Source organism: Brassica oleracea, chromosome C8 (assembly GCF_000695525.1).
Source record: "Brassica oleracea var. oleracea cultivar TO1000 chromosome C8, BOL, whole genome shotgun sequence".
In the NCBI taxonomy this organism is placed as follows: Eukaryota; Viridiplantae; Streptophyta; class Magnoliopsida; order Brassicales; family Brassicaceae; genus Brassica; species Brassica oleracea.
This window is the reverse complement of record NC_027755.1, coordinates 4,900,432-4,925,157: the sequence shown is the minus strand read 5'-3', so window position 1 is coordinate 4,925,157 and position 24,726 is coordinate 4,900,432. Positions and strand designations below refer to the sequence as shown.

The window sequence follows — 24,726 nt, the reverse complement described above, 5'->3', positions numbered from 1 at the left end:
ACAATTATCAAAGGAATCTCGACATAAAACGTGTCGTCGCCTTTATTTCATTAGGAAAATATATTGTCGGCGGAAATTTTGATGGATTTATGATGATAGTTTTTCCGGCGAATTTTCTACGATATTGTTAACATTCACCGCTAGTGAATAAACCGATTTATTCTTATAAATTCTTATCTCTGCTAGTGAAGAAACCCTCAAGCTCCCCGTTAAATTTCACCAAAAACGAGGCTGTGGAGATACATCTTTGAATCCAGAAAATAAAGATGTCGGGAATGCCCATGGCTTTCAAGGTGAGAATGACGAAGTGCCATCTAACTGTATCAAATGCTTTGGTCGTATCAATTTATAGCACACTTTTAGGAGCAATTGTATCTTTGTGATAGTCTTTTACTAATTTGGTTGCCAACAAAACGTTCTCCAAGAGTAATCGGTCCTTGATGAAGGCACTTTGGCTAGGTAGCATAGCTTCAGGAAGCATCGTTTTCAGTCTGTTCACAAGAATTTTTGAGATAACCTTATAGATTGTGCTGCAACACGAAATGGGTCTATAATCCTTCATCTCTTGAGGGTCGTCTTTTTTGGGATCAAGGTCAGAACTGTACCATTCACTCCAGCCAGCATGAAACCATTCTGAAAGAAGGATTGAACTGCGTTGACAAAATCGAGACCTACTACTGACCAAGATGCAACGAAGAACTCTTTAGTGTACCTGTCAGGACCATGAGTCTTACCCGATGGTATTGAGAGGATAATCTTATGAATATCCTCGGCTGATACCAGACTTGTCAAGGTTTCAGCCATGGGAATTGAACATCTATAGGAGATAATGTTTTCAAGATCAGACTGAGACAACCCATGTCCCTGCTGCTCCACCTGCAGAAACTTGGTGAAGTAAGCCACTGCCGCTTCCTTTTTTCGTTAGGATCAGATTTCTCAACCCCATTCCGATATCTAATTTTCCTCACAGTGTTTTTTTTTGCTCTTCTAATTTTTACTGCTCGATGGAAAAAGGCTGTGTTATGATCCCCGTATTTCAACCAAGTGATTCTTGATTTTTGCCGATAGAACTGCTCCTCCACTTCTGTATAGTGCTGCCACTGAGTGTTAACGTTAGCTTCAGCCAAAAACGTGTCAGGGCAAGGATCCAGTAAACATTTCCCTGCCTGTCACATAGGACCTCATACGCAACTTTGGTTCATCTGGTAATGTATCCATATTTCCTTTTGTTCAGAGCACAAAGAAGCGGTTTGAGGAGTTTAAGCTTCATGTGGAAAACGCGAAGACCCGATCAAGAATGATAAACCGGTTCCGTTATATTCCAATACTCTTCAGCCACCTTCAGGAAGTCTAGATGTTGAGTGAGATAATTAAACAACTGAAAGTGCAGTTTCTTTCTCTTTGTGCTCCTGACAATCCTTAATGTGCATCTAGTATGATCAGTGATGTGCTCAAATTACCCCAAGAGGAACTCTCTCAAATAAAAGATCGATTGCAGCACTTAAGGATCATATCCACAGAGACTCGACATCTCACACAATAGACTTGAGTTTCAGATCAAGCTAGGCTAAGTAATAGAAAGCAATAAATAACAAGAAAGTAAATAGTAGAGAGTTTGTTAGTGATGAAGGAGGGTACTAGACTTAGGGTTTCATTCAGGTTATCAGAACTGAAATCTATAGATGCTAATGGTTGATCCTAGAACTGAAATTCATATAAGCAAGTAAACAAGCTATCGCATGCGCTTACTAATCAGATGCCTGGAATCATGTGATTCCATCACTCGCATGTGAACTTATGAATGAATGTCGATTGATACTATAGAGTGAGTGTCGATTGATACTATAGAGTGAATGTCGATAGATACTCCTTCCAGACAAGCGTTTCAGAACCAATTCGATTTGTTCACTAAGTTGTCTAAACCAGTTTTCGCGTGCGTCTAACAACCTAGCTCAACATGATTAAAATAAGGTAATAGACCATGATGTCACGTGCACCTAACTATCCCATGATCTTGTTTCTAGTTAATTACTCTAGAAACAAGCAATAAGAATAATCATGTGAAGCATAGAATAAATTACCCTAGAAATTATATATTTTAGATATTCATTCAAAACCCTAGAAAATTCATAAACCTAACAGGAAATCTATTTAGACATTATAGCTGTCACAAAAATCATAGATGAATAAATATAAAGTAGAAATCAATAAAAGAACCAAAGGAGTTCCAAAAAGACTCCGAAAGAGTTCCTCTTTTCTCTCATAACCTAAGAGACATCATAGCCTAAACAATGACTTAGAAAATACATAAATATGATTTTAGGTAAGCTAGGGGCATTTTGGTAATTTGTTGTGACATCTGAGCCTATGTTGGTCTTGAAATAAGCTAGGCCCGTTATGGCATCAGTGTTGAGGGACACCAAGGGATCAATGTCGATCGACACCCCTTCATATCTTAGACAGCTTCCTCTCGCGAAGCAGACATACCAATCCTTAGTAAGCTAACATAACTTTATATCTTTAGACGTACCGCTCTTCTTCTGTGCAGTTCTGGACCTCAAAAAGCTTCAGAATCACCTAAGTTCTCCAAAAAGTATCTGAACTTGAAAATACTCTAAAACAGGCTCCAAACACATATAATAGGCTCTACCGTGGTCTAAAAGCGGTAAAATTCATATATCAACTCCCTAGACTTATCCTTTTGTTTGTTCTCAAGCAAAACATAAAATAGTATGTGAAAGAGGTTTCAAAACAGCAGGGACTCATAAAATTTTTTAATCTACTACCTTCACCTCTGCAATGTTGCAAGCCACATTGAATTAGTACCAACATCAAGGGAACTTCCATGTACTAGACCTTAGCTTAGCAACCAAACTATCCAACCACTACTCAGCTGATGCAGCCTGACATACCCCTCTACTGGCATCATTTCTGCATATAAAAAATTAAGTAAGTAAACTAAAAATAAAATCCTAGACAAAATCCTACACCTAGTCTAATGGTGATCAGAGACCCCGAAAACGACGCCAAATTTGATGTGCTCAAATTACCCCACGCGCAACTCTCTCAAATAAGAGATCGATTGCAATACTTAAGGATCATATCCACATAGACTCAATATCTCACATAATAGGCTTGAGTTTCAGGTCAAGCTAGGTTAAGTAATAGAAATAAATAAATAACAAGAAAGTAAATAATAGAGAGTTTGTTTGTGATGGAAGGAGGATGCTAGAGCTAGGGTTTCATTCAGGTTATCGGAACTACAATCTATAGATGCTAAGCGTTGATCCTAGAACTCAAATTCATATAAGCAAGTAAACCAGCTCTCGCATGCGCTTATTAATCAGAGGCCTAGAATTATGTGATTCCAGTTCTCGCATGCGAATTTATGAATGAGTGTCGATCGATTATCAATCAATACTCCTTCTAGACAATCGTTATGAACCAATTATATTTGTTCACAAAGTTATCTAAACCATATTTCGCGTGCGTTTAACAACCTAGGTCAGCAGGATTAGATTCAGGTAATAGACCATGATGTCGCATGCACCTACCTATCCTATGATCATGTTTCTATTTAATTACTCTAGAAACAAGCAATAAGAACAATCATGTGAAGGATATAATAAATCACCCTAGGAATTCTATATTTCAAAAGTTCATTCAAAACCCTAGAAAATCCCTAAACCTAACAGCGGATCTATTCAGACATGATAGTTGTCACATAAATCTTAGATGAATAAATATAAAATAGAAATCAATAGAAAAATCAAAGGAGTTCCAAGATGACTCCGAAAGAGTCTTCTCTTTTCTCCTAACCTAAGAGAAAACCTAAAATAATAGAATAGAAAGCATAGCCTAACAATAGCTTAGATACACACATAAATAAGAGTTTAGGTCGGTCAGGGGCATTCTAGTAATTTGTGGTGACTTCTGAGCCTAAGTCGGTCTTGAAATAGACTCGGTCCGTTCTGGCATCAGTGTCGAGCGACACCAAGGGCTCAATGTCGATCGTGACTACTTCATATCTTAAACAACTTCCTCTCGCGAGGCAGACGTACCAATCTTGAGTAAACGAGCATAACTTTATATCTTCACATGTACCACTCTTCCTCTGTGCACTCTTCCTCTGTGCAGTTATGCACCTCAAAAAGCTTCAGAATCACCTAAATTCTCCAGAACATACATGAACCTGAAAATACTCTAAAACAGACTCCAAACACATATAATAGACTCTACCATGGTCTAAAAGTGGTAAAATCCATATATCAACTCGTTCAGACTTATCCTTTTGCTTCTCCTCAAGCAAAACATAAAATAGTCTGTGAAAGAGGTTTGAAAACAGCAGGGACTGGCAAATTTTTTTTTTAATCTACTACCTATACCTCTGCAATGTTGCAAGCCACATCGAATTAGTACCAATTTTAAGGGCACTTCCATGTACTAGACCTTAGCTTAGCAACCAAACCATCCAGCCCATTGCTCAGCTGATGCAGCCTGACATACCCCTCTACTGACATCATTTCTGCATATAAATGTATAGGCTAACTCTTGGTAGTATCGATCAAATGACACGTGGACTCTTACCCCAACAGGTTTCTGAGTAAAAAGGTAGTCTTATTCTGGGTTATTTTCTCCCTATATCTCCCTTCTTTGAATCCTTTTATTTTGTTTTTTTCTTTTTCTCGATTTTTTTTTGTTTTTTTTTGGGCAAAGTGTAGGCAAATAGTGGGGTCATCAGTAATGTACCTAACCCTCGCTTCCAACGAAGTGTGACCATTTCTTTCAATTAGAATAGTGGGGTCATCAGTAATGTACATACCCCTCTGCATCTCAGGAAATCATCTCAATATTTTCTTCTTCTTTCTTTCTGGATGTCGAGGAGAGGAGAGACGAAAACAAAAAACATATAGAATTTTACGTTTTAGACCTTAAAGAGAATCATATCCAATGTATACTAAGCCCCAAAACAAGCAAGTTGAATTGATTAAGGTTGGAAGTCAACTTCGGTTCCTTCAGACTTTCTCAGCTAGCATGGATTTTATTGGTAGGTGATCCACTTTGATGTTTCCATTCATTACATCATGCAGTCAATAACCTCAAAGAATGGTGCTAGAGAATGATTAGATAATGAGTAAAATTGAAAAAATTCATCGTCCCCTTCTTGACTTTATAAAACTCAACAAATACTCATTAAATAAAAATCAAAACAAAACACAATATCAGTAATACCTCCTTCAGACTTCAACAACACTGTCCCAGTGTTATACAGTCTAAGATTGGTGGGAAAATAAATTATAAGAAAAAATTTAACAAGGAAAATCGGCATACCTGCTCGCTGGATATGAGTGTTGATCGACACAGTCAAGTGACGATCGATCGATCGATTCTCGTGATGGTTCGTCGTTTGACATTGATCAGGTGTCTTTCGATGCTGAGTGCAGGTTTGTCTTCCTCGGTCCTTTTTCCCGATGAACAGTATCGATCGGCGCTGCTACAGTATTGTCACTGTTCATCATCTTTTTTCTTACCTGAAATAAATAAACACGAAGAAGAAATATAAAATAAACAGCTATGTCTGCTATGATTGGACAATGATCTGATCCCCATAATATCATATACTTCACATCAAAATGAGGAAAATTCTCATGAAAATCCTCATTTCAAACAGCTATGTCTAGGTGGTGTCTTACCGTTGTTCTTCATGCTCTCTTTCCGACCCATGATAACATGTTCCAGTAAATGGGAACTCAAACATCCCACAATCGCTTAGCATCTGCTTAAAAGGTAGAAACGAGCTGTCAGAACGTTGTCTTCCTCCTTCTTTTTCATTATGACTAGTGTTCATTAAAATCTCATATCATAAACCAAGGTCATGTTCTTATTGTTGAGAAACATGTAAGACGTTCTAATATAGTGTCCCCATAAACAAACGTCAAAAAAAAACTTTTATTCCATCAATGACTGTCTCATTGTCAATCATTTTGTTATTCGAAAATAAAACATTAACTTGAAATTTAACCACAGAAAAAAGAGCTAATCCTCCGCCGAGACCAAGTGGCTCAACGGTAAACAAGTGATCAGATCCTACAGTCGGCCTGAATGTTTTGCAACAGAAGCCTCATGTTCTTCGTTTCAGAAAGGAACACAAGTCCTGGTGATGGTTCTGACACACTCCGTGATGGACGTGTTTTATAGGGAGTTTATGAACGTGTTTCCTATAAGTTTCTTGGCGCATTTCCAGGAAGTTTCTAATAAGTTTGTTTTTCCCTATGAATGTTTGTATTTCAGGAAAGTTTCCCTTTATTTTCGGATATTTATAAAATAAATGTTTAATTTTTCGTAGTTGATTATATATTTACATTGAATATCCTCTATATATTATAGGAAAAGCATTACAATATTTTATCTATGCCACATGTCATCATTACAATGCTTCTCAAAAAATCTCTAGAAAACATGTTGGTCCATCTAAACATATATTATACTTCTCATTAGACTAATCATAATTAATTAATAGTGTACAATTAATATTTTCATTCTTTCCTTAATTTTTTTTTCAAAATTACCTAATATGAATAAACTATATATATTACAATTATTAATTTTAGTAATAATGATTTGATAATAATTTGTATATCCTCTATCTTTTTTGTTTAAATTTTATATTATTAAAATAAATTAAATAATCACATTAACCATATAATAAAAAATTAATTTTTTTTCGTATATGTTATGTTTTGAATTTTAAAAATGATTATAAATTACTAAAACTGTTAAATATCTCATACTAAAAAGTTTATGATCAATGGTTTAAATTTTTTTATTTAACAAGATACAAATGATCATAAAACCATATGAGTAAAAAGTCTCATTTAATAGATATTTACAATAATATATATATATATTAAAATATATACCTATACAATACATAAATATTTCAATTCCAAAATTTGCATTAAACAATAATTGAGAATACAATATTTTAATTTCAAACTTTACAGTGAGTTTTTAAGAACGATTGTAAATTTTATAATTATTAAAAGTTTTAAATTGAAAATTTTGTTATCAATGATTTAAAAAATGTATTATAAGGATATACAAATGATCATAAAACCATATGATTAGGAAATCTCACTTAATCGATAATCATATTAAAATATATTATATATTTATGTTATATATCATTTAAATTTAATTTTATGCCATAAAAATAGATAAAAAAAAAATTATTTGGATTGAGTTACCATAAAATAATTTTAAATAAATAAACAAGAGTGATTGGTTTGCATATGCATTACGTGGATCATATAATATGGCATAAAGGCATCACTAATTACAAAGATATTGGTTCAAGAACCCGAAAACTATAAAATATTACAAACATTGTTTTTGTTTAGAAAGAAAGTTAAATTATTCATCTTAAAACACTTGTACAATGTATGTAACATTTGTTTGGTTTGATATTTAACCTACTTTTACATGAAAATCAGAAAACAGAGTATGCTTTTATGCTCTTGTTCCAAACCATGTCACCATTGCTTTGTCAAAATCTTACAACATTAACATGAACAACTGTACTTTGCCGCATGGTGGTTTAGTTCATGCTGTTGTGAATAAGATATGGTGTAGAAGTTGTACCATATCCATAAAAAAGCACGGAGAGTCATCCTTTATGTTCCATATTCCCCATGAAGCTACTAGAAAATGGGTTATCGAGAGAGGTGTTTGGCACATTGATGACTGTATTATTTGTAGCACCATGGTCTCCTGCTACAACCCTCAAAAGTCAAGAGATTTCGACTTTGCCAGTTTGGGTGAATATTAAGAATATCCCGGATAGGTGTTATTCTTGCTTAGGTATCAGCCACATAGCTTCAGGATTAGGGGAACCGATTCTAACCCACAAACCTCGTCTTGAGCCGCAAATGGGTGAGGCAAATTTTTTGCTAGAGATGGAATTAGAGAAGTCATTCCCTAAATTGATTGCTTGTGATGACAAGCAAGGTAACATCTATTTAGTTGAAGTTGAGTACACTTGGATACCTTCAACATGTGTGAGATGTGGAAATTTGGGGCATAAGGAGAAGATATGTCGTTTACCTCCTAACACTCCACAAACTATCAACAACATTGACCGAGGTGAAGACACCTCAATTGTGCCTGTGGTTAATATAGAATATCTCTCGCAAACATCTTCACCTATGGCCACTACTCTACTAAAGGAATCTGCCACCACTGATACCCAACTTGGTGTTCAAAAAGAAATCAGCAATGATCAAGATTTACCACCAGTTATTGAGGATCCGGTTGCATTGAGTCATTTACGTCTACACCAGCAAGACACCTCACAAGCAAAAGAGGTTCCTCTACAACAACAAGATACCTCACAAGCAAAGGAGGTACTTCTACCAGAAACTCAGTCTATTACCACACCATTAGCAGGGGGTTCCCTAGCTCCAAGTTCCAAAAAATTTATGGAGACTTCTCCATCCAACATTAACATCTCTGAGAAACCTTTCTTGGAAGATGATGCTTTAATTGATTCGCCTCTTGTCATACAAGATTGTGGTACTTTTGCGACTTTAGATTTGGGTTCAGGTTTTGAGATAGGTACTTCTCAAAGAATCCGAGGAGAAAGGTCAATAAAACCCACTAAAAAATCCAAGACATGCAATAGGAGGAGGCCGACGAGGCTATCTACCTCCCTACCTACCACCATTTTAGAAGTTTCTAGAGAGTCATCTCAAGATCTTCTTATCTTCATTTCTCGTATGTTTGGTTTCAAATGTATGGCTTCTCAATTGTAAGATCTTTTCTAACAATTGTAAACTTCGTTACTTTTAAATTTAATGCATCAAATTAATTTAGTAAAACAAAAAAAACATGAACAAACGATGATGCATACTGGATTTGGTTTTTTTCAAGGGATCAGTTCACCTCTAACAACCAAAGAGTCACAAAGATGGAAAGGGGTAGACTCATCCCTCAGATTTACTCAACTTTGACTACATATGCATCAAAATCACCAGCAGCTATAACGATCAAAGTATTACAAGCAAGAATACAAAAACCATATATTACGTACGTACGCATGAGTCGTTTTACCGTCATACTAAAAAGCATGGCAGGTGAAACAACCACTAAGGGAAGAAATCTTCGTCTTCCCACTTCTGCTGAAAGATAAAGCCTTGCCACGTGATGCGCTTGGTGCTTGATTGTCTAACACTGACCTCCTCATCTCCTCTGCTTTCTTCTCTGCTGACTTCACTTTTCTCATTATTCTCGCCATGGACGATGATCTTTTCTTTTCCAACTTCACCTGAGAATAAATATTTATTTAAAAACGTTAACTTTCTATGAGTGATATTGTAACGACCCGCTTCGAGAGTATTTTTAAATTTGAAGGAAATAAATCGTGAGAGGTTTGATTCATTAAGGAGTCTATTTTTCTAAGTGTGGAAACCCTTATATCCATGAAGGTTGGAAGAATAAGTTGTACTTTGACAAGTTTCGGATCATTAGTGAGCTTATGGAACGAAATTTAAATGGGCTGAGTGACTGTAGAACGATCATTTCATGATCGGAGCATAAGTAAGGAAAGGTCGAGACCGCATGGCTAATTAATGAATGTTCGACTACTGGACAATGCGGGTTCCAACTAAGGAAAGTTTGACTGGTCATCTTTGGGAGAATTTTACGGAAGAAAGATCGGGATATCGAGATTCATATAAGGAAAGAAGCGCATAGATTCTTTGAGTATTGATGGAAAAGTTTGACCAAGCCAAATAAGGAAAACAACAATAAATTTTTGCGGCTTGGTGAGCAAGTCCAAGAGCAATATAAAAAGAGACCTCCAGCTCTCATTCTAGACACAACTCAAAAAGCAAGTCTTAGGGAGTCTCGAGAAAGAACGCAGTCTTAAAGAGAGAATTTGGGCGGTGAGGATCGAGCAAGGAGGATCGCAAGATTCTTCGCCGGAGAACACAACTAGGTTCAGAGTCTTCGATCTTTTAAAATCAATACAGGTGAGGACGTGATTCGTGGCAGTCCAATAAGAATTATTTTGTCTAGTTTGATTCAGTAAGAACGTGTGTATGATTGGATAGAATTCGTTTATGGAAAGTTTGTTCATCGTGTTCATAGGAAAATGTTTGATAGAATTCGTTTAAGGAAAGATCGTTCTTCGTTTTCTTAAGAAATGTATGATAGGAATTGATTAAGGAAAGTTCGTTCATCGTGTTCTTGAGAAATGCATGCTATGGATTATCGAGTTATGTTAGGATGTTTATGTGAGAAATGAACGTTTGATCTTGAGAACCTAGGTCAGGAAATTATAATGCGTTTAAGGAAAGAATAATTGAAATGTAATATAAGGAAAAGGTTAAGGGAAAAGGTTAAGGAAAAAGGTTAAGGGATTGTAATGGACCGACGGGTCACAGGTTGGCTACGGCCGCAGGTTTGGCTTCGGCCGCAGGTTGGCTTCGGCCGCAGGATTATGGACTTTCGGGTCGAAAGGTTAAGAAATGTTAAAGTAATGGAACTAGTTAAGTAAAGGAATGATAGAACTGGATGCTAGGGTGTTAGTATTGATTGAGTGTTTGATTATTGGGCTGTAGTGGGCGGTATTGAGCGTCCTCACTGAGTACTTTTGTGTATGCTCATGCCTCCTTTTGCGATGCAGGTAAGGTTGGTTATGTAGACCGGAGCGCGAGGCTATAAAGACCATCGGCAAGGGTGTTTTAAACGTGGATAATGTTGAGAGGTTTTGTAAAAGATATTTTATTGTAAACTACATGATTTTTAATACTTAGTATCGGGTTTCATTTATAAAGTTGCAGTATTTCTCATGTTCATTCGATAAAAATTTGACTCGATCTTTTACTTAGAAATTTTCACGTGTTTTCAAAGATTCACGGGTTGGGGTGTTTTAGATACACTTAAGCAGGCCGGTCCTAGGCAAAGCCAAACGAAACACTCCCTCTAATCTCCATAATTTTTAAAGAAAATTACATAGAAATAAGCCCCTAAATTTGTAAAAAATAATTTATTGAAATCTTTACTAAACCGTCTACGGTTTCGACCAGGCCATGCACTCAATCAATGACTACACCATGTTGAAAGTGTTCTTATGGTTGAAGACCTAGCGCTTCAGGTAAAAAAAGTGAAACAAGATGAAAGAAAAAAACCTCAAGCTTTCTTATTTCTGCCTCCGCCTTAGCTTTCTGCAAATTTTGCCAAGATATGATTCTGGCTTCCTCGGTCTTTACCCTACAAAAGTATAAACCTTTCAATACCAACTCCAAATTCTAAGTCATGTGCATTTGAAGGAAAATTTATAAGACTTTGACAACTTAGAACATACCATGTCAAGCCTTGAGGATCCCTGTCTTGTCCATGCAAGTGGTCTCGCATGTTTGAGCTATCTCCATGGTACAAACTTCTATGCCTCTTTGACCACCGAGTTACAGTCACCTTCTCATCAACCTGTAAATCCTTCGCTTCTGCTCTGTTGACACGAGCATTCAGTAGTTCCACAATTGATCTTGCTGTCGGAGAGAAGGAAGATAACGAACACTCTCTCTCAGGAGATAAACGGATGCTTCCCTCTGGACTCATCTGTGTCGCCATATCCCTTCTTGACACAGCTCGAGCATCACCAGCCGCATCCTTAATACTTTCATGTATGTCATCTGTACACAGACTTCGATTACATTCAATACTCGAAAGTAGTTCATTTACATAGATTCATTCGATCTCTGTGTAATACCTTGTGGCGCAAGAGTTTGAGAGCAGCCATGGATGCTAACAGACCTAGCCATACAATGATCGGTTTTTTGAGGAAATGCAGTAGAGCCGTTTTGCGGCAACACACGAGCTGAAAACGGAGAGGTTGATGTTAAACAGCGTCTGTTCCCACCATGAACCATAGGTACAGCAGGAGAATACAAGGAGTAATACGCAAGTCCTGGAGGCCCTAATGGACCGCTCTTTGATTTAGGGCGCCGTGACGCTGTAAACGAAGTGCGTGCAGCTTCTTCTCTAGCGAGAGGACTAAGTATCCATCTCTCAGCATCTTCCCACTTGGAAGGAACTGTTCTACCACTGTACAAAGGTAAAAACGCAGCGTTTGGTGGACTTCTCCCTATGGCCACGCGCTCTGAGCTCCAACCCTTTTGCATAGTATAAGTGGGAGTTCCAGGACTAGGAAACACGCTTGATTTATTAGTCGAAACCGAAGTTTTCTTACTGAGATCCAGTGAAGTAGTAGCTCTTTGGTTGTCTAGCATTTTCGCCACAGCCTCAGATCTTGATTTTCTTTCCTGGCATTCTATAAAAAAGAGTTGAGATTAGTAAAAATAAAACAATGTCTGGTAAGGAACAAGAAAGAGACTCACCTCTAAGAGCTACAGAGAAAGAGCTTCTTGCTGAATCAAGGTTCTGGATTTCATCTTCTTTGTTCACCACACACTCTTGTTTCCAAGCTTAGATTTAAAAAAAAAAAGTAAATAGGGAAAAGTTGTTTTTTTTGAAAAAAATTTCCAAAAGCATAATTGAATCTATTTAAGACTATTATTGTCACTTGTCTTGATTTCCTCAGACAAGTTTTGAATTATTACCTTTAACTTTAATTGATTTTCTAGAGTTGCGACTGTTCTTACACCCTGTTTCACGCTTGTCTGGATCTACCCGTTGATCTCGCTCCTGTCACCTCAAATCATGTGAGCAAAAATTACAAATTATTTATTTTTGCAAGATCTAAGTGACGTTCGTTTCAGTAATGAACAGTGACGAAATTAAAGAACCACTTTTGCATGATTTTGTTTTAGTTTGACTCAGTCAAATTAAACGCGTATTCATAAATGTCGTTAGTAAAAATAACGAACTCAGATTTACAGTTGACGAAGACAGTAATGCGGAAGTACCAGGGAGGGAGCGGAGACGAGAGAGTCGCGGTCGTGAGGGTCGGAGGTTAAAGAGCAGCGATCGACGCTGACGGAGGCGGAGGAAAAGAGGCTGAGATTTGATTCTGGTGTGAAGTTCAAAGAGTCCGGGCTGGAGTCTCGCCGAGATCCTCCGGACGCCGGCGATCTCGCCGGCCGCTGTGTCTCAGACGGCATTTGAATCTTATGAGATAACTGAGCTCTAGCTATGTAGAGAGAGAGAGAGAGAGGAGAGAGAAATGCTCGTGGGAATCTGATTTCGTGACTCGTATGGAACAAGGAAAAAATATGATAATGATGTGTCTTTGACTTGAGAGAGAGAAATACGACCTTTTACACTATTCTTTTTACTCATTTTTGAGCTGTCTTTTGGAGCGTGGTAGATTCGATTTTAATCAACTGTAACTGTTGTGTGTTTTTTCTTCCTATGATTTTTTTTTCATAAAAATTATAATAGATGGTAAAAGAAGTTTTTTGTCAGGCCTGTCTTAAAGAAATTATGGACCCTGAGCTTCCTAAAGTATAGTTATATTTCTGTAAATTTATGGATCAGGATCCTAATCTATATGTTTTAAAAAATTAGGACTCTAATTTTTTTAAGACATTTTTCAAAAAGAGAACTTTGTGCATTTACCGCGAAAGTGGCGCCATTTATGAACTCTACCTTAACAAGACCCTCTACAGATATAGAAATCAGGAAAGCTATTGAGGATATTAATCTCGATAAAGCACCAGGACCAGACGGGATGACCGGCCTTTTATATCAACGTTTCTGGGAAGTCACGGCTCGGGATGTAATCTCGATGGTAAAGGATTTTTTCAAACAGATTCTTTCGACGCGAGACTGAACCAAACGAACATATGTCTGATCCCTAAAACAGAGCGACCCATGGAGATGACTGAATTCAGACCGATCAGCTTATGCAATGTCAGTTATAAGATCATATCCAAGATCATCTGCTCTAGACTAAAAAAGTTCTTTCCTAAACTAGTTTCGGAGACTCAATCCGCCTTTGTGGCGGCGCGACGCCTTATATCGGACAACATACTTTTGGCGCAAGAGGCCTTTCATGCACTCCGTACGAATCCCATGTGTAAATCAAAGTATGTAGCTGTCAAGACCGACATGAGCAAGGCTTACGATCGTGTTGAATGGAACTTTCTCGAAGCCCTCCTTCTCAAAATGGGCTTCGCGGAAAAATGGGTTTCTTGGATCCACTGGTGTGTCTCCTCAGTCTCTTATCAAATCTGACTAAATGTCGAACCTAAAGGAAATATCCAGCCAGCTAGAGGATTGCGGCAAGGCGGCCCTCTTTCACCTTTCCTCTTCATCCTGTTGACTGAGGCACTCATTTCGCAGCTTCTTGCTGCAGAAGAAAAAGGTAGAATTACAGGTTTAAAGAGAGCCCGGGCGAGTCCAGCGATATCACACCTCCTATTTGCCGATGATAGCTTATTCTTCTGCAGAGCGGATGTCCAGCAATGTGCTGAGCTGATAAGGATTATCAATCTCTATGGAAGAGCCTCGGGTCAGCAACTTAATCCATCGAAGTCTTCTATTCTGTTTGGTACTAAGGTAGGCCAAGAAGTCAAAGCTGCTACAAAACAAATTCTCGGTATATCTAAAGAAGGTGGGATGGGCATGTATCTTGGGCTCCCGGAAAAGATTTGTGGATCGAAAAGACAAGCCTTTTCTTGTATTAGAGACCGACTAAATGATCGCATAAATTCTTGGTCGGCAAAGTTCTTATCTAGGGAGGTAAGGAAGTACTCTTAAAGTCGGTGGCACAAGCTTTGCTCACTTATGTGATGTCTTGTTTCCTGCTGCTAAAGGACATAATTATCAAGCTACAAGGTGCAATAGCAAAATTCTGGTGGAGCACTAAGGTGAATGACCGAGGTCTTCACTGGATAGCCTGGGAAAAAATATGTGTTTCTTTTGAGAAAGGAGGGCTTGGTTTTAGAGACCTTCATAATTTTAACATGGCACTTCTAGCAAAACAGATGTGGAGGCTTCTCCATCACCCTACCTCCTTATTAGCCTGGGTTCTCAAAGGCAGGTACTTCCGACACATTAGCCCAATGGAAGTGAAGACATCCAACTCCCCATCTTATGGGTGGAGAAGCATCCTAGCGCACAAGACCTTCTCCGCGAAGGTTTGAGGAAAACGATTGGATCGGGGTATAGTACTCGAGTATGGAGCGACCCGTGGATCCTAACTATCCCGGCGCGACCAGCTTTAGACATTGGGGTTTATCGTGATCAAAACCTCTTTGTTAATCAGATTATAGACCAATCCTCCAAGCAATGGAGAGTAGAAGTTTTGGAAGCCTTGATAGACCTGGGAGATGTCCAACTGATACAAAGCTTACGACCTAGTGATAACTTCAGAGATGATGGGTACTGCTGGATCCATACGAAATCAGGCATGTACATTGTAAAATCTGGGTATAAGCTAGCAATGCAACTGAAAGAAGAGAAAGTGAAAACCGCAGTCACAGAGCCATGTATTAACCCACTGCAAGCTATGATCTGGAAATTACAAGCTCCCCGGAAGCTTAAACACTTCCTCTGGCAAGCTCTAACGGGTTGTATGGTGACCTGTGGCCGCCTGGCTAATAGACATTGCGGCACTGACAGGTCTTGTCCCCGATTCGGAGATTTTGAGGAATCGATAAATCACCTCATGTTCCTATGCCCACCTGCACTCCAAACCTGGGCTCTCTCCGATATCCCGACGAGTCCGGGGTCTTTCCCGCGTGATTCCTTGTTTGAGAACTTCGATTATCTACTCCTCCGAGCAAAGGAAAATGGTACACCGCAAAATTTGATAGCTCGATTGCCATGGATCGCATGGTTCATATGGAAAGCTAGGAATGATAAAGTTTTCAACGGCAACGATATTATCCCACCAGATACTGTGTTAGATGCTACCCGTGAGGAGGAGAACTGGAGGGTTGCTCAAGTGTTACCGGGAAACGAAGTTACCGGAAGAAACCTCGACTTAATCACTGATATTCTAGAGAATGAATCACCATTACCAAGATGCCTAGTGGACGCATCTTGGGTGACAAATTCGACAGATTCTGGAGGTGGTTTTGTCTTCGATCTGGTGAGTGGAACGCATATGTATGGTTCCTTTGGTATGGACCAGGTCCTCTCTCCTTTGCACGCAGAGTTCACTATCTTGGTCCTTGCAATGAAAAGCTCCCTGCAACTAGGATTTACATCGATGTCCTTTCAAACAGACTGTCTTCAGCTTGTTAAGCTGATCAACGATGAAGAAGATTGGCGAGCTTTGGCTTCAGAATGGAATGAATTTATTCATCTACTATCATCTTTTACAGTTTTCTCAATTTCTTTTATCGCTAGAGAGTGTAATGTAAGAGCAGACCTTCTTGCTAAGGAAGCTCATCTACAGAATTCTATATTTTCCCATGTAAACTCTGATATTCCAGGATGATTAGCTCACAGAGCCAACCTCTTCCGGCTGAATTAATAATACATGGTGTTTGCTGTTAAAAAAAGTATAGTTATATTTCTGTAAATTTATGAATTAGGATCCTAATCTATATGTTTAAAAAAATTAGGACTCTAATTTTCTTAAGAAATTTTCAAAAAGAGGACCTTGTGCATTTGCAAGTTGGGGCACTTCCCAAAAATCGGTATAGTTTTTTTTTCAATACTAAAGAATCACAAATAAAATAATTCATTTAATTATTATAAAAATCCCACAAAAATCTTCCAAACACTTCCACTTTAAACCTCTAAATATTATATTTCCATAATAAACAATAAAAATTTAAATCATTCTTCTGCGGATGGTGGCGACGGGTCTTACAGACTTCAATCGTTGATGGTTCTTCATTTAATGGTGATAAAGTTCTTGCTGAAAACTATGGTTTACTTTGAAATACAACATGAAGCTCTATAGTACAGTAATTTCTTTGACTATGTTATTATCAATAGAACAATATAAATAGTGGTCTTGTTTCAATGACTCCTACTAGAGTATTCAAAAAAAGTGGCAGTCGTTCTCAATTCAGTCTGAAGCATGATGTTTTTGGATTAATACGAAGATTATTTCCCTTGCGATTCAACTATTGCATAAGCAAATATGGAGATTTTACATGAAGGATCTTTAGTCATCCATACGCAAAATAGATATGTGTTAGTTTGCTTTAAATCTCTATTGGTGTATCATTTTTCTACATTTGTTTTGGTAGTTCTCATTTGTTTAAAATTCTTTGCATAAAAAGCTTAATAATACAATCAAGTGTAAAAAAAACCTTAAAGCATTCTTAACAAAAACTATGAAAGTGCTCACATGTTTTGTCTAATATTAGGATGGACATATTTGTAAATCTCTGTTAACTTTGTAAGTAACTCCATCTCCTTTGATAAAACATGTGCCCTTATGGTAATTACTTATATTTTTTTAACGGAGCCATCGTAAATGTTGTGAAAGAAAAGAATAAAAAATCTCCAACATATGGTACAACCAAAAACAAGATTCTAAATGTTTTTGGAATCTTCAACCAAAAACAACATATAATAAACTATTAATGTAGTTTTAGCACTGAATGTTTTTGGATCTTCAACCAAAACACCAAATATTACACTAAAAAAGATATTCTTCATTATTATGTAATTAAACAAGATTCTCTTAGTTTTTAATAGTTTACTAAAATATTTATTATTGATGACTAAAAGATATTAACTAATATCAAAATTTTAATTTAAAAAATATTTCTAATTCAATTTTTTTTTAAAAAATATTTCTAATTCAAACATAAATATATTATATGAAAAAAATATTAAATATTATTATTAAAACAAACTCTTAGATTAAACAATTAAAAACACATAACAAAGTGAAATTACAACATACTACATTTCGAAGTATTTCGAAGTTCGAAATGAGCATATCGATCTTTGATATGCTTATGACGAGCTAAAAATTCTTGAAATTGAGCAACATCAGCACTTGTCATCTCAATTTTTGCATTCAAAACTTTATGATATCACTCAAATTACCCTATGAACAATTTTACTCTCTCAAATAAGAAATTCAGCTGTAGTATTTAGAGACCAAATCCACAGGGAGCGTGTGCACACAATAGACTCAACAATATCACAATTAAGCTAGACAAATAGGTGTAAAGTAGTAAATTATGTAAAGCAGTAAATCAATTGATTTGTTGTGAGAATATACAAGAAAATAGCTAGATTTAGAGTTTCATGCAATCATGATTATAATTATTATTGAAGCTAAGGGTATGTGACTGAAAATTCTATAAATCGAGTTCTAATTCAAAGATATCCAGCTCTTGTTGCGAGTCTAATCAGATGACTAAGTCCACTGCTCCAGCTCTCGCATGTAAACATGGATCGAGTGTTGATCGATACTATTGACTAGGTATCGATTGATACTTTCTTAAGCAAGCGTTATCGTCATAATCGATATGTTCACTAGTTTCCTAGACCAGCTATCGCATGTATTTAACAACTTAGTTCAATATAATTAATTCAGGATATGATCCTACTTTCGTTGTTTTCAACAATCCTGAAATCCTAAAATCAGAGTTAGTTAGCCTAATCAAAAACAATCCTAAAATCCTAAAATCAGAGTTAGTTAGCCTAATCACTCGGATGATGATTGGATCAGCAGATGGTAGGCTGGTTTTGTCAACTCATTTGCCGTCCGAAGAAATTGATTCTAAAAGAACGTATTTGTGTAACTTTTTTTCTTTTTAGAATAGCTCTAGTGGCTACATTTATGTCAAGTCTGTTGGGCCGTTGTACCTTTTGATTTTGATGGCATAGTTCTACCAACAAGAATCCAAACATACTCTGCATATGGTAAAAAAAAAAAAAAAAAAAAAAGAAGCAAACTCCATCAGAATATTCAAACCCTGCACACAAAGTGTGTACCGTGTCTCTACTTCTACACATAAGTTCAATGTAAAAGTTTCATATCATATAAATGCTAAGGACTGTAAACAGTGAAAATGGTAATATTCTGATGGCGTAATTCCTCCTCTCCTGCGACGACCATATCTTCTAGAAAGTTCCATCCATAATTCCAACTCAAACGAGAAAAATGATTGTGAACGGACCTTGTGTGTCTGAGTTTTAACTTCAAAACCTTGTAGGATGTATCCAAGAACGTTGTTGAGTTTGAGAATCTACAATAAAGCTTTTCTTCACCTGTTCTGCCTACGTTTGCGAAAATGTCTGAGGATGAAACTGTCTGCATAGAGAGGATACTTCTTCTTTATTAGACCTTTGATGCATTTCCAATACGAAAAGTCAACAACTTCTCCATCTTTTCGAACTATAAACAAACATCGAGATCTCTCAAACTCTGGGTGATGCCCAACCTGCAATGAGAAAACCAAAGCAATCAAGATACTAAGACTTGATGCAAAGGACTTGCATAAGAGACAAAGAACAAACTGAAAGTGTAAACAAATGCTAAGTTTTGTCCAAAGAAACCAACTTTCAGAAGAAGCATAATACATACCATGATAAAGTCTATTCCACATCCGATCTTCTTCTCAACTTCAGGGTGATAAGGAAGCAGCATCTGGACGATTGTTCTTTCGTGCTCAGGGCTTAGCCTATCCTGGTTTGCGTATCTGTAATTTAAAACGCCAAGCCGAGATTCATAATACGATCAACTAGGGGGATCGTATGCAGACATGGAGCAAATGTATCTTCTGTATAGATCCAATACTCTAACATCATTATACTCTTTGGGTTTCAAAACCTAATCAAACAAATGAACATATAAGCAGCAGTAACAGTCGCATATTTCTTTTTGCAATTTAACATCCAAATCTATAACGAATAACAAGAAATGCTTCAAGATTACGAGGATTCAAGTTAATAGAGAGAATCTCGAGTTCAACAGTTAGATAACAAAGTAATAATATATGATTATGCCTCCTCAATGCTTTTATAGTAGAAAGCAGTTTCGTGGCTTTCATCGAAATAATGAGATAAGATGTTGGAAAAGAGGAGACGTACTTTCCGGAGTGAAGAATCATCCTCACGAAGCCAACGAGAGGAACCGTAACCTCCAGAATTTTATCTTCCCAATCCACGAACTCATCTCCTTCCTCGGAGCTTTCCTCGTCCTCAGACGAATTGAGCGGCCGACGAAGCAATTCCGAGCCGTACGACTCCGTGTCACCGATCCTAGCGCCGTCCGATTCCGTCCGCAGGGAGCGAACTCGAGGCCATGCTGAGTCGCGCGGGAAATAGAGAGAGAGAGGCGAAGGAGAGAAGGAGAAGATGAAAGCTCGTCGGCAACGGAAACAAGTTGAAGCCACTGGCGGCGTCGAGGAAACGGAAGCCAAGTTCATTCCGGAAGAGAGTTATGGAGTAGAGAAAGAAAGTAAGAGAGAGCTAAACGGTTACATTATCCATTCGCAGACGTGTACCGTGGAAAGCTTGCCACCAGACGATTAGCAGTGACGAAGTTCGCGATTGATTCTGTTTGGGCTTAATGGGCCTCATCGTTTTTTTTTCTTTTATGTTTTGGTTAGTATATTATTTGTACATGTATTCGATTTAGTTTTGGTTGGCTAACAGCATCTTTAACAGGGTTCTTAGGCTAGAATTTTTAACGGAATATAAGAATCTATCTCTTAACTTTTAACTAAAAAAAAACTAAAAACCGGTCTTATATTCCACTAATAACTCCACCCTAAGAACCTCCGTTAAAACATAATTAACCATAAATTCCATATGGGTTGCTTAATGATTATTTAATTAATTAATTAAACTTTGATTGTACTTAAAAACTCTAGTGGAGCATATTTGCTAAATATATGGTCTGTAGAGCATATTTGCTAAATTAAATAATTAATTAATCATTTTCATCAGCCTCGTCTCATATTTACCATCGAAGAAGATGGTCTGTGGAGCATCTTCTCTTTACCTCAGTGTCTGACTCCACACAAGAAGCCTTCATCATCTCTTGTAGTAACTCCCAAGTTTCATATGCATTTCCCTCCAGACGGTATGCAGATATTTGATCATGATGACCGACGATTCTCATGTGGCTATGCCTCAGGTTTGATCTATTTCTACGGTATGTGGACTGAAGAAAAAAGAGTGCCCGTGATATGTAACCCTAAAACGAGACAGTATGAGACCTTACCTTATATTTCAAGTTACAGAAGTTCATCTAGCGTCTTGGGGTTTGATCCGATTGAGAAACAATTCAAAGTATCGTTCATGGCTCATCCATGTTGTTCTGATGATCACAAAATTAGGACACTGGGAACTTGAGGAATGAGGTGGAGAAAGATCGAATGTTCCTTAAGAGTTGAGATCAAGAGTGAAGGGGTATGCATTAATGGAGTTTTGTATTACTTAGGTTACATGTGGGAGGAAATGTCTGAGGTTACATCTAATTATGTGATAGTTTGCTTTGATGTTAGGTCTGAAAAATTCAAATTTATATATCCAGAAAGCTTACAGGAACTGATAAACTATAAGGGTAAGTTAGGTGTGATTTACAATGAGGATTTCACTGATGATGCCATTGAGTTGCGTGTGTGGGTTCTAGAGGATGTGGAGAAACATGAGTGGACTAAGTATGCCTACACTTTGAGGGGTGATAAACTCTTTCCGCATTATGCTTCCGAGGTTGGAGTTATATCTACGGGTGAAATCATGTTGTCGATGGCTGATTATACATCCAAACAACCGTTTTATATTGACTACTTCAATCCTGAAAGGAACACCATTCGACGTGTTGAAATCCAAGGTTTTGACAATACCACGAAGCTTCCAAAAATCCTAGTAGAGTCTACATCTTTTTAGACGATTGTAGTAGATTATATACCTTTGTAGACCATGTTGAGAATCTTAATGCTAATGATCCAACGCTACTAAAATCAAGCATCTATGTTCCATGTGTATAAAGAAGAAGAATATGAGGATGATAAATATGGTTTTCGTCGTTTTATGGTAAAAAGAGGAAGAAAGCAGATGGAGATTAAACCAACTTTAACGGGAGCCCCGGATAAACTCTCCTGGTTGGGAACAAAGACTGGATGCTACACAACTAAGTCTGGCTATGCGACAGCCCTCTCCTCTAGAACAGATCCCACGGAGATCTCACAAGATGGCCGTTTGAATGGAAGAAAGCGGTCTGGAATTTGAAAACATCACCGAAGACAAAGCTGTTTGCGTGGAAGGTACTCCACGGCGCAATCCCTGCGGGTGAAGCGTTGAGAGCCCGTCAAATCAATGTTGATGGCTTATGTTAACGATGCAACCTACCTGAAACTATAGATCACTTGTTCTTTCACTGTACTTTCGCAAAACAGATCTGGTCATCAGCACCTGTTATCCCAAGTATTGAGTATAATGAATCTATAGAGTTGAGGAGGATGTGGATTGAGCTGGTGACAAGAAATAATTTACCTCCGACCGGCGTAGCAGCGGGCCAGCTGGCTCCTTGGATCCTATGGAGTATTTGGACAGCAAGGAACAACCTAGTCTTCAACGATAAGCCTCTCTCAGTGGCTGAAACCCTGTCTAAAGCTATCGCTCTAGCGCGAGAGTGGGGCTCCTGCCAGTTGTCTCCACCTCCAACTACTCGCACCTATGCCCCCCCCCCTCCCCCCAGTGACCCACCAACGGATTGTACTCTCATCAAAACTGATGCTGCTTGGAGTGAGAGTAGAAACATTGCAGGTTTAGGCTGGATAGTGGAATCAAAAAACAGAACTTCCCAATACTATGTTCCTGCTCACTATGTGAAATTGCCTATGTGAAGCGTTGGCTCTCTGGGAAGCTCTTAGCAAATGCAGAGAACTTGGACTTTCAAGAATACGCTGTGAATCGGACTCAGCTTTGCTGATCAAAGCCATTAAAGCGGAAACATCTTTGGCTGGTCTCTATGGGATCTGGGCTGATATTCAATCTTTAGCTTCCTCCTTTGAATGTATTTCCTTTCATTGGATCTCACGTTTGAGAAATGCGAAGCTGATAAGCTAGCAAAGCATATCTTGTCTGTTGAACTGGCCTTAATGGTTTCACCTACTTTGGTTTGAGTATTTAATATAAGTGTGTTTCAAAAAAAAAAAAAGCAGATGGAGATGAAGGAGAAGAAGGATATGAAGGAAGATGAAGGTAGGAGAAGGAAAAGAAAAAAAAATCAGGAAGAGAAGATAGAGCCGATAATTGGATTTAGGTGAAAGCAATGGGAAAGTCATTTTGTGTGTTGATCTATGGGTTTATGCTCTTTATAACTATTTTAATAAATGAAGTTTTTATTTTAAATTCTCCATCTCTTTTCAGTTTCTGAATCAATAACATCTGTTGTGTGTTAATGAATACTACGCAGCGATTGTTGAATGTATATAATCGATTACTGTATGTGTCTTCTTGCCAGTGATGCTATTGAGTTCTATGATTAGAACGTAACTCTCAACTTGGTTTAAGCAGAATTTACCAAAAAGAAGTCTGCAGTGTTGTATTAGCTTTTCTGTTTTTTTTTTCTTTTGGTAAAAGATCCATCGGCTTCTTAACGTACATTGTAACCATTACCCACTAGGAAAAAGAGTTTTTTTTTAATCAATCATCTTTTTAACTCAGATATCATGATCAAGTTTGTGTGGACTCTTCATGGTTTGTAGCCATGGAGTGGGAAGAATCTTGTAGGACTCAGAATCTTGTGTGGCCATATGAGATGTTCAGTTGGAGGTTACCAGGCTTGGTAAATTTTCCTGACAAGCATGCACGTTGACTCTTGTCTTGGTGTGGATGTTTACATCTCATCCGTTCTTTCCAGGATTCTCTTCCAGAAAATTAAAATCATTTATTCTTAATTTAGTTAGATTCTTTGATGCTAAAAAGAGGTTTTGAGTTACCCTGAAGAAGCTCTTTATGCTCGGCGAATCATTCTCATGATCACTTATCTCAGAGAAACTTCATTCTTGCATCAACTTCCAAGAGATTTTGAATGTGCACCAGGAACTTTTTGTAGCCAATGGCTTAAACCTTTTGTAGGCCCGGGGCAAAATTTTAAAATAAACCCCCTAAACTATGAAATTTGTTTTACTAGAGACCGAGCCCCGCGCAAGCGCGAGGTTATTTGTGTATGCTGTTGTTGTTCAGTTTTACTTAGTGTTAGCGTTGTTACTTATGTTTTTCTTACACTTGTGTTGGTGCGTGCAGTTATTTGGCAAAGCAGAGGGTCGGAGGTGGTGGAATTAGTAGGGAGGCAGCTGTTTGTTGTTGATTACGTGTAGGACGCTTTGTGAACGAAGACCAGTTGATATATATATATATATATATATATATATATTTTGTATTTAGTTGTCTGCATCCCAATTTCCACCGAGGTACATATGATGGTGTGCTTGTGTCACTTTTTCTGGGGTTTTTGTTTTGTTTTGGTGACTATTGGATTTTAGTTGGTTTCTTTGTTGCATTGTTTAACGTCGATGCCATGTAACTATCTGAACATGTTCTCATGCATGAAGCAAAATACATGCTTATTTTCTCGAAATGCAAAGACCCATCAACGTCCCCCTTTATTTAAAAACCAAGTAACTCTTCTCCTGGTGGGAGATAGTTTGCAGATAATTAAAGACAACCAAAGTTGAAAGTAGGAAAAAACATATGGAAATGGCTATTTCATTGACACATAAGCTAAATGAGGATGGCAGTTTGATGGACTTGAAACAATCACTCACGTGCCTCTTTTCTTCGTTTTCAAAGCTTGGCATTGCTTCATCAACTTCTTCGGCTCTC

The 24,726-nt window shown here is 37.6% G+C and overlaps 4 protein-coding genes and 1 pseudogene across 4 annotated transcripts; 3 read left to right on the top strand and 2 right to left on the bottom strand.

The window, feature by feature from the left end:
• Nucleotides 1-7,691: 7,691 nt before the first annotated feature.
• LOC106308515 lies at nt 7,692-8,810 on the top strand. Its single transcript, XM_013745672.1, has one exon. The coding sequence runs from the start codon at nt 7,692-7,694 to the stop codon at nt 8,808-8,810; it is 1,119 nt and encodes a 372-aa protein (XP_013601126.1).
• A 154-nt stretch (nt 8,811-8,964) lies between these two features.
• Nucleotides 8,965-13,245, bottom strand: LOC106307229. Its single transcript, XM_013744125.1, has 7 exons — nt 12,927-13,245; nt 12,621-12,705; nt 12,399-12,485; nt 11,771-12,331; nt 11,366-11,693; nt 11,190-11,271; nt 8,965-9,322 (listed from the first exon to the last, which is right to left on the bottom strand). Exons 1-7 carry the CDS (start codon nt 13,119-13,121, stop codon nt 9,116-9,118), a joined length of 1,545 nt encoding a protein of 514 aa, XP_013599579.1. The 5' UTR covers nt 13,122-13,245; the 3' UTR covers nt 8,965-9,115.
• A 1,682-nt stretch (nt 13,246-14,927) lies between these two features.
• LOC106308514 lies at nt 14,928-16,408 on the top strand. Its single transcript, XM_013745671.1, has 2 exons — nt 14,928-15,101; nt 15,230-16,408. Exons 1-2 carry the CDS (start codon nt 14,928-14,930, stop codon nt 16,406-16,408), a joined length of 1,353 nt encoding a protein of 450 aa, XP_013601125.1.
• A 2,418-nt stretch (nt 16,409-18,826) lies between these two features.
• Nucleotides 18,827-20,409, bottom strand: LOC106307969 (protein DCL, chloroplastic). The gene is made up of 3 exons (XM_013745071.1): nt 19,978-20,409; nt 19,472-19,586; nt 18,827-19,328 (listed from the first exon to the last, which is right to left on the bottom strand). The coding sequence occupies exons 1-3, from the start codon at nt 20,313-20,315 to the stop codon at nt 19,152-19,154; spliced, it is 630 nt and encodes a 209-aa protein (XP_013600525.1). The 5' UTR covers nt 20,316-20,409; the 3' UTR covers nt 18,827-19,151.
• A 49-nt stretch (nt 20,410-20,458) lies between these two features.
• LOC106308513 lies at nt 20,459-22,125 on the top strand (annotated as a pseudogene).
• Nucleotides 22,126-24,726: the final 2,601 nt, after the last annotated feature.

What these genes read in the sequence shown, in the direction of transcription:
- LOC106308515 (XM_013745672.1), top strand. Translation starts at nt 7,692, where the DNA reads ATGAAGCTACTAGAAAATGGGTTATCGAGAGAGGTGTTTGGCACATTG.
- LOC106307229 (XM_013744125.1), bottom strand. Translation starts at nt 13,121, where the DNA reads ATGCCGTCTGAGACACAGCGGCCGGCGAGATCGCCGGCGTCCGGAGGA. An exon ending in AAAATCAATTAAAGTTAAAG is followed by an intron (nt 12,486 to 12,620) that starts GTAATAATTCAA and finishes TTTAAATCTAAG; the next exon opens with CTTGGAAACAAGAGTGTGTG. An exon ending in CAGAAATAAGAAAGCTTGAG is followed by an intron (nt 9,323 to 11,189) that starts GTTTTTTTCTTT and finishes ATTTATTCTCAG; the next exon opens with GTGAAGTTGGAAAAGAAAAG.
- LOC106308514 (XM_013745671.1), top strand. Translation starts at nt 14,928, where the DNA reads ATGGCACTTCTAGCAAAACAGATGTGGAGGCTTCTCCATCACCCTACC. An exon ending in ACAAGACCTTCTCCGCGAAG is followed by an intron (nt 15,102 to 15,229) that starts GTTTGAGGAAAA and finishes TTTGTTAATCAG; the next exon opens with ATTATAGACCAATCCTCCAA.
- LOC106307969 (XM_013745071.1), bottom strand. Translation starts at nt 20,315, where the DNA reads ATGAACTTGGCTTCCGTTTCCTCGACGCCGCCAGTGGCTTCAACTTGT. An exon ending in ATGATTCTTCACTCCGGAAA is followed by an intron (nt 19,587 to 19,977) that starts GTACGTCTCCTC and finishes TTTAAATTACAG; the next exon opens with ATACGCAAACCAGGATAGGC. An exon ending in GTGGAATAGACTTTATCATG is followed by an intron (nt 19,329 to 19,471) that starts GTATGTATTATG and finishes TTCTCATTGCAG; the next exon opens with GTTGGGCATCACCCAGAGTT.